The following is a 10,000-nucleotide window of genomic DNA, read 5'->3' on the forward strand; positions in this document are numbered from 1 at the left end:
CCACAAAGGCTACCTATAGAAACTCTGCTATACACATCCTATATGATGTATGAACTCCACTTCCTTAACAAGACCAACCTGATCCCCGACATACTTAATCCTCCCTATACTTTTATTTACATCCCTTGATTTATATTTTTCAAATCACACCCATCATCTAATATTCATAGGCAATAAAGAATAGAATGAGACCAACATCTTTAACCATAAGAAGTAAATAAGAAATTAACAACCATGTACATATACGCAGCATATAGAAGCAAATATATAAAATTATTCCAATTACAAGAAAGCATATATATATATATACAAAACGAACATGAATTTATTTATGTTTATAGAGTTACTTTTTTTGGTTTATTTTAAGTGACAAAGGTTCTACTATTATCTCACAACATAACCCTATGTAGCATGAATGTGTGGGGAAAAAGCCCTTACCTTAGGCACTTTCATTCCAAACACAATAATAGACTAAATTCGCAGCTACAATGCATACACTATATCTCACGCTCCAAAGTTTGTTTCGACGATCCGGCGGTTAACGACGACACAATCACAATTTTATGATGGCAGGTGCAAATAGAATTAGAGGAGAATGAGACTTATAACAAAACTTGATGATCACTTGAATAAGTTCCTCATACTAATAAGGACCGTAAAATGTTTCTAGGCTAGGTAAGTGTTTGTGTTGCTTCACTGACTTTGAGGAAATGAAAATATACTTGAGAGGTGGCTTAGAACATAGTATAATATTCTTGTGTGTACGTTGAGAGATGATCATAATTTTGGTCAAATAAATAATTGGGTATTAGCATGATCTGGATCGTTCAAGGCTGATACAATAAGGCACAAGATTATGGAGTAATAATGGTTATTCATGGCTTGTTATTGGCATTGAAGACAATTAAAGGGAATTATCTCCTCATTTTTATTCAGACCAAAATGTTAGGAATTAACTGAGATATGTTAGGCGCATTGAACGAAACGTGAGAGCGGGAGAGAGAGATCATCATGCGTATACATCATATAAACACAATTAATTAACATCATGACAAATAAATCATCTTCTTTTTAGTAAATAAAAATAGTTATTAATGAGGTAAGAATAAATAAATAAATTGATAGAATTACTAAAATATTGGGTCGTTACACATAATGTTTATGAACACTATTAGACTAGTTTAATCACACAATCCCTGTGGATCGATATTTTTATTACTACGTGGTAATTCGTTCACTTGCGAAAATTATCCATCAGAAAGAATTGGGAACGATGGAACAAGCAAATGAAATCTTTGTTTGGATTTCAAGATACACTAGATGTGGTGATTAATGGTGTTGCAGCATTACCTGCAAATGCAAATGCAGAGGCAAGAAACAATCACAAAGATTTGAAGAAGAAAGATTGCAAGGCAATGTATGCAATTCAGGCTGCACTGAATTCAGCAAATTTTGATAAGATCTCTCATGCTGAAACATCCAAAGAAGCATGGGATATCTTGGTGAAGTATTATGATGGTGGAGAAAAGGTGAAAGCTGTGAAACTACAATCACTGAGGAGGCAGTATGAATTACTGCAAATGGACAACAATGAATCGATTGGATCTTATGCATCAAAGGTTCAAGCACTGATTCACACCATGAAGAGTTGTGGTGAAGAAATCTCTGAGAAGATGATTGTTGAAAAGGTATTGAGAACCTTAACCCCTAATTTTGATCATGTTATTGTTGCTATCCAAGAAGTTGGTAAAGTAGCAGACATGAAATTGGAAGATTTGGTTGGTTCTTTAGAAGCACATGAATTGATGATTAATGAGAGAAAGGGTGTACAAGAATCTGTGGAAGCGTTGAAAGCTCAAACATTCAAGAAGAATGATGGCTACAAAGGAAAGAATAAGTCCAAGAATGCTTCACAAAACCAGCAGAAGTTTGATGAAAAATCTGAATCCTTCAAGAAAGGAGGAGGAACATCAAATTCAAATCCAAAGAAAAAGGATAAAAGTCACATTCAATGTTACAATTGCCAGAAGTGGGGTCATTATGCATCTGAATGTAGATCAAAGAAGGCAAAAGACAGTGATGATGAAGCAAACTTGGTGGAAGAAAACTCAGTTGAAGGTAAAGGTGTTGTAACCTTCATGGCTGCTATGTCAGAAGATAAAATAGCTAATGGAGCATGGTACTTGGACACAGGGTGTTCCAATCATCATATGACTGGTCGTAAAAACTGGCTGATCAAATTTGATGACACAAAGAAAAGCAAAGTGAAACTAGCAGATGGTAGGTCCATACAAGCAGAAGGCACTGGGAACATGGTAATCAAAAGAAAGAATGGTAGTTCTGCCATAGTTGAAAATATCTTGTTTGTACCAGGTATGGATTGTAACTTGCTTAGTGTTGGTCAATTAATAGAGAAAGGCTTCTCAGTTAGTATAAAGAATGAATACTTTGAACTCTATGATCCTGCAAACATGTTAGTATTGAGGTCACCTTTGGCTAAGAATAGAACTTTCAAAACTGTGATCAACAATGCTACAGTAGAATGCATGAAAGCTGTGTCAGAAGATAAACAAAATTGGCTGTGGCACTTGAGATTTGGCCATTTGAATTTTAAATATCTGAACCAGTTAGCAAGCAAGGAAATGGTAGCAGGACTACCCAAAATTCAAATGCAAGATAAGATATATGAGGGTTGCTTAGCAGGCAAGCAAACCAGGAACATTTTCAAAAAATCTTTACAATTAAGATCTGCAAATGTTTTGGAAGTTGTACACTCAGATGTGTGTGGACCATTTGATGTGAAATCACTTGGTGGAAACAGGTACTTCATAACATTTGTGGATGAATTTAGCAGAAAATTGTGGGTTTACTTGATACAGTCAAAAGATGAAGCATTTGATGTGTTCAAAAGATTCAAGGCGTTGGTAGAGAATCAATGCAGCAAGAGAATTAAAATTCTCAGAACTGATGGAGGAGGTGAGTATACTTCAAGGAGGTTTGAGTCATTTTGTGAAGAAAATGGCATTGAACATGAAGTCACAGCTCCATACACACCTCAACACAATGGTTTGGCTGAGAGAAGGAACAGAACAATACTTGACATGGCTAGATGCATGGTGAAGCATAGAAATCTGCCTAAGTCATTCTGGGGTGAAGCTGTAAGTACTGCAGTGTATGTGTTAAACAGATGCCCTACAAAGAAACTCAAAGACAAAGTACCAGAAGAAGTATGGGGTGGCAAGAAGCCAAGTGTAAGTCACTTTAGAGTCTTTGGTGCATTGTGCTACAAGCATGTACCAGAAGCCAAGAGAAAGAAGCTGGATGATAGAAGTGAATCAATGATTCTAGTAGGCTATGATGTAACTGGAGCTTATAAACTGTACAATCCAACAACAAAGAAAATGATATACAGTAGAGATGTCATTGTTGATGAAGCAAAGAGTTGGGATTGGATATCTAGCAGCAGCACAAGCAAGCCATTGATGAGTTTAACTGAAGACAGTGATAGTGATCAGAATGCTGAGACAGATGCTGCAGCATCAGAAGCAGCAGATGCTAAAGCATCAGAAGCAGCAGATGATGAAGCTTCAGAAACAGCAGATGCTGAAGCATCAGAAGTTGGAACCAGAGCCAGATCATCAAGGGCAAGAAAAATTCCAGCCAGATTACAAGATTGTGATGTGGTAAATGATAATGAGGTAAATGAAGATGGTGATCTAGTACACTTTGCACTGCTAGCAGGAGCAGAACCTGTTAATCATATTGAAACTCTGAATAACATGAAATGGAAGCAAGCTATGGAGGAAGAACTATGTGCCATTGAGAAGAATCATACACGGGAGATAGTCAAGTTACCATCAGACAAGAAAGCAATAGCAGTAAAATGGGTGTTCAAATTGAAGCTCAACCCAGATGGTTCCATAGCAAAGCACAAAGCAAGATTGGTTGCAAGAGGTTTTCTCACCTGTTGCTAGAATTGAGAAGGGATGCAAAGCACAAAGCAAGATTGGTTGCAAAGAGAAGGGCTGGATTACTCAGAGGTTTACTCACCTGTTGCTATAATTGAGACTGTAAGGCTGGTAGTAGCTATAGCAAATGCAAGAGATTGGCCTATGTACCATCTAGATGTCAAATCTGCTTTTCTAAATGGACCATTAGAAGAAGTAGTTTTTGTAACTCAACCTCCTAGTTTTGTGATAAAAGGTAAAGAAAACATGGTATACAGGTTGAAGAAAGCCCTATATGGCTTGAAGCAAGCTCCAAGAGCCTGGAACAAAAGGATTGATGGATTCCTTGTGAAACAAGGTTTCAGCAAATGCAAGTCAGAATATGGAGTTTATGTACAAAAGTCAACTTCAAGCATCATTCTTATATGTTTGTATGTTGATGATCTCTTGGTAACTGGGAGTGACAAAGCTAAGATTAAGAAGTTCAAAACTGTCATGATGACTGAATTTGAAATGACAGATTTGGGAGAAATTTCTTACTTCTTAGGTATTGAATTTTTGAAAACTTCAAAAGGATTAATGCTACATCAAAGAAAGTATGCTGGTGAGATTTTGAAGAGATTCAATATGTCTGATTGTACCTATGCTATAACTCCAATGGAGACAAATCTTAAGCTGGAAAAGAATGAAAGTGAAGATGTAGTGGATCCTACAATGTTCAAACAGATTGTTGGGTCATTGAGATATCTGTGCAATAGCAGGCCAGACATATGCTTTGCAGTTGGCTTGATTAGCAGATTTATGGAGGATCCTAGACAATCTCATATGAAAGCTGCTATGAGAATATTGAGGTACATAGCTGGCACACTAGATTTTGGAATTCTCTTTCCAAAGTCAGCAGTGAATGCAAAATCAGAAATAATTTGCTATTCAGATGCTGATTGGTGTGGTGATAAAGTGGATAGAAGGAGTACCACTGGCTACTTCTTCAAGTATTTGAATGCTTCAGTTGCTTGGTGTTCAAGGAAGCAACCAGTAGTTGCACTTTCCTCGTGTGAAGCAGAATATATTGCTGGTTCTTATGCAGCATGTCAAGCCATATGAATTAACTCAGTGCTTAAGGAATTGAAGATCGATGTGAAGAAGCCAATTACACTGCAAATTGACAATCAATCTGCAATAAACTTAGCTAAAAATCCAGTGATGCATGGAAGAAGCAAACATATAGAAGCCAAATTTCATTTCTTGAGGGAGCAGGTGAATCAAGGTAGCTTAGAAGTAATTCATTGTGCTACTGGTTCACAGGTTGCAGACATTATGACTAAGAGTTTGAAGGTTGACAGATTTTTGAACTTAAGGAATTCACTTGGTGTGTTCCAACTTAGATCATGAGGTTGAATTTGTTGTATAGGTTTGAAAATTAAGGGAGCATGTTGTTTTGTAATTGTTCAAACCTAGTTTAGAAGTTAGTTTCATTTCAAGTTAGTTGGTTGTAACTAACTTGTTAGTTAGTAGTTGGTTAGTTGGTTACTTGTCTATCAAGTTAACCACCTATCTTTGTTTGCTATAAGTAGGAGTTAGAATAAAGTGTAGAATCACTCCTTGTAAACCATTTCACAATATTCACTAATCAATAAGAATCTCTTTTCTTTCTCCTAAATCTCCTTCCTCTTCTTCAATAACACAAAGTGTGTGCTTGTTCTCCAACAAATATCAGTACCTCCTAAGAAAATTTGAAAAGCAACAAGCCAACAACCAGAGAACACAATACCAAAACATAACAAGGAAAACAACACTAGTAGAAAAATGACTTTTGGATAAGGGATTCCACTACTGGTATGTGAATACCAGTAGTGAAACACATTTGACCAAAGAATTCCACTACTGATATTTGAATACCAGTAGTGAAAAGCTCATAGACAAGGGATTTCACTACTGGTTTTCTTAAATCAGTAGTGAAAAGTAGACACGGTGGCAATGTTGTAATTACGTTGAAATTTGTTTTAATTGGATTTCACTACTGATGTTTTCCACGGTAGTTAAATCTCTTAACTTAGAATTATGATGTGTTCTTTTCATTCAACTCATTCATACGCATGCGTTCTCGTTTCATTCCCAAACGCAGTGACTTCGAAACGCAGTGACTTCGTCTTCTTCGTCTTCGTCCCACAAATCCCAAATCGTGTGACTTCGAAATCCCAAATCATGGCATAAAACTCTTTGAAATCCCTAAATCTCAAATCCCTAAATCCGGATTCAAACTCGTTTTCACCCAGCTCGTTCCAGATTCAAACTCGTTTTCACTCATCTCGTTCCAGATTCAAACTTCTTCACAACTGTTCGTTCAATCACACTCAGATTCAAACTCACGAGTTCCAGATTCTTGGTTCCTTCTTCATTCAGATTCAATCTTCTTCACAACTCGTTCTTTCAATCTAAGATTCAGATTCAACCTCGTTTGTTCAAGGTAAGCTTCAAATTCAACTCAAATTCTTCAATTAACCTTCAAAATCACCTTTAGGTCCAGTTTCTCACTTCGTTAATGTTGAATTTGTTATATATTATTCCAATTTTGTCATCATATGGTAGATTAATAAATTCGTAATTAGGTATATGAAATTTATTTATTCATTTGTTATATGTTTTGATTGAGTATGAAGAATTAGGTTTTGAAATTTATTTATTGGTTTATTGTATGTTTTGATTGAGTATGAATTAGGTATTTAAAACTTTCCGACGACCGCAAAAGTTGAGACAGAGCTAATATGAAGAATTATATTTTGGAGGAAAGAATCGTGTTGTTTGACATAGATCAAATCTCTAACTTTACACAAAGGTTTGCATTCTAAATTAAAGCTTATTTACTTGTTTTGGAACAACTTTTTCTCATTGTTTCTTCATGATTTCATAACGGTAATTCTTCATGATTTTTTACTCACTTTAGAGGAGTCAAATCCATTGTTTTAGATAAGATAATTGTGTCTGGGTTATACTTGCTACTTGGTACGAAGCCCTCTTTGGAGATTTTATATAAACTGAGAATAGTAAAGCTGTTGCAACAAACTTCCAGTTCCACATAAGTTCTTCTGCGTGCTATTATGAAATGATATAGGGCAAGCTGATACTTTTTATATTGGCGTATGTATATTATTTGTGAATTTTGATGAGTGTTAGTATTTCTTTAGATTGACAAAGAAAGTTATGATGATAATTTATGCTTGACAAAGTTATACCGATGTTATGCAGTTGAACCCCCAAACACTGAGCAAGCTTTAAAATGGTTGTACAAAGCTTCCAAAGGTGGGAGCAAAAGTAATATAAGAGAAGCTGTTAGTGCTCTATCTCTATTCATTTCCTCTACTACAATTTTAAATTACAAATAAACAGGGAGGGGTTGGGAGATCTGCATAGTTCTTTGTTTGAGAATTGAAATATAACATCGGGTATTTTGGGTTATTTTATTATCACAACAATATATTCCTATTTTTGCTTTTAACAAGTTTTCCATGGAATAGGTTAAGTGGTATATGAAAGCAGCAGAAGGCGGGTATGTGCGTGCTATGTACAATATATCCTTATGCTACTCATTTGGGGAAGGACTGTCACGCAATCATCAAGTAGCAAGAAAGTGGATGAAGCGGGTTGCAGATCGTGGTCATAGTAAAGCTCAATTTGAGCATGGACTTGCTCTTTATTCTGTAAGTGTTTATCCCTTTATGAAAACTGGTCATCATTGCACTTCTTTTTAATCAATATTCTTGCCACACTTGTTGTTTTGAAGCTTGTTAATTCAAAACTGAGGTCTTATTCTAGTCATTTTTTGTATGACTTTTGCATCTCATCTGCTCTGGTTCTACTCAATGTTTCTTGGTTACATTGATCTCTATGTTCCAGACGTCTGTTAAGGTAGTTTTCAATTGCTATAGGCATACACGCCAACTCGTGCATAATGCAATTTTCACCTGTATTGCATATTTATTTGAGGTTGTATTTCAATTCAGCATTCTGACATTTGTCCTTCAAAGTTTTGCGATCAGTTGCCTCACATTTGCTGTTGGGTTGAATATATTCTGACTATCATATCTGGAATTCGTTTATACTAATGGAATAGTTGTCAGCAATAACTAAAAGTTATGGTAAACTGACAATGATTATTAATAACTAAAAGGTTCTAATAACAAGTTTGATCTGGTGGACAATAATTGAGACTTCACTATTTAATGTTAGATTATAATGTCTTTCTAATTAAGGTATTAAATTATATCTGCACAGGAGGGAGACATGATCAAGGCTTTGGTTTACTTGGAACTTGCTAGCCGTGCTGGTGAAAAGGGTGCTCCTCATGTTAAGAATGTAATTGTTCACCGGCTTTCTGCTGCTTCACGCAATCATGCCATGCTTCTAGCTGATAGTTGGCGTGCTTTGCCATCAAATTGGGCTAAAATCTGTATGATCAGCGAGCAAGAAATCGCATTACTTTTACCACTAATTGAGGCATTAATTGTTTTTTCTTTTGTTCCGGGGGCAATATACAGTGTTAATGATAGCCCTTCCGATGGTAGATTTTTGTATAAGACTGTTGCAATTTTAGCCATATGAACAAAGTACTCCTTTCTGTGTAGACTCACATTGTCTTGAATCATGTTAGTGTATAATGTTTTTAGTGTTAATAGATCTTCTCAATTTGGTTACTTTGAGTGCCAAAGTCTAGTTATTACAAGAAGCATAAGAAGAGGTACCAATACATATGGTCTGTTTCTGATGCCTAAAAATGGTACAGGAAGCAAAAAAACGAAGAAAAAAAAATCAAACATACCACTACTGATATTCAGTTTAACAGTCGTGAAACCATACATACTACTACTGGTATTCATTAAACCCGACGTGGAATCCTCATGATTTAAATTAAAAAAATTTGAAACCATACATACAACAACTGTTATTCATTATAACCGACGTGAAAACCACACATACCACTACGGGTAATTGGAAAAACCGACGTGGAATCCCCATGATTTTTAATAAAAGTTACTACCAAAATCAGGATACCACGTCGGTTATTAAATGACTCGACGTGGAAAGTCCAGACTTACAACGACAACTGCATTTACTACTGGCCACCACCCGACGTGGAAAGTCCCTTTGGCCAGTAGTGGAAACCCCTTTCTGCACTAGTGCAAAACCAAAAACTAAGCAACCTGCAAATTTGGAAGAAAAAAAAAAAAAACACGCAATAGATCAGGAAAAAAACACACGACAGAGCAGACTTCACAGTAGCAGATTAATTAAAAGAATCAAAATGACCTCTAAAATTCAAAAAAAAATATTGGTAATCTAAATAACTAATCATTCATACATAACCAAAAAACATACATGTTTGTTGATAAGCTAAAGACCAAGTAAAACCCAAACAACTAACTAGAAGAATCAACTAATGGCTACTAAAATGTAATGATTATGATTGATATTCCAAAAAACTAAGCATGCCTTATGCTCAAATAACTTACAAATTAGTTAATGAACACATACCTCCTTCAACGCCTTTAGTTGTTGGGAAACAATGCATTTACTCAATCTCCACCCTTTGGATCTTTTCCACCTCCTTAATTCAATCTGCATTCAAATTTCTACGCATACAAATGTGAAACAATGCATAAATTATAAAACAAGTACATTTATAAAAAAAAATTACTTGCAATCTTAGAGGCCACACATTTGTTGCCTCATTGTACAATTTCTTAATAGCTTTTGTCCGGCCATGCGTCAGCCATACCTCATTGTTCTAGTGTAGGTACATCCGTTGAACCTAAGCCTTCTATAAGCATTTGGTTCTTCCTCTCTTCCATTATCTTGGCTTTAACCTTATTGTAACCCCCTTCGGGGCAATATGTGCGGATGGACATTTTACGATGCAGTTTGCTTGCTCTTTTCCCTGTTTTCGTGTAAAACACACGCAACAAAATAAAATTCAATAAAGATAATCAAATTTTACCAAGTCAAACAAAAATATATTAAAAAAATAACACACAAGAAAAAAAATAATACTTGGTGTT

At 35.6% G+C, this 10,000-nt stretch overlaps 1 protein-coding gene across 1 annotated transcript; it reads left to right on the forward strand.

The window, feature by feature from the left end:
• Positions 1-5,150: 5,150 nt before the first annotated feature.
• On the forward strand, positions 5,151-8,617 carry LOC123905375. The gene is made up of 5 exons (XM_045954977.1): positions 5,151-5,316; positions 6,266-6,414; positions 7,133-7,276; positions 7,463-7,645; positions 8,220-8,617. Exons 1-5 carry the CDS (start codon positions 5,151-5,153, stop codon positions 8,544-8,546), a joined length of 969 nt encoding a protein of 322 aa, XP_045810933.1. The 3' UTR covers positions 8,547-8,617.
• The last annotated feature ends 1,383 nt before the right edge of the window (positions 8,618-10,000 follow it).

This window comes from Trifolium pratense, linkage group LG2 (assembly GCF_020283565.1).
Source record: "Trifolium pratense cultivar HEN17-A07 linkage group LG2, ARS_RC_1.1, whole genome shotgun sequence".
Classification (NCBI taxonomy): domain Eukaryota; kingdom Viridiplantae; phylum Streptophyta; class Magnoliopsida; order Fabales; family Fabaceae; genus Trifolium; species Trifolium pratense.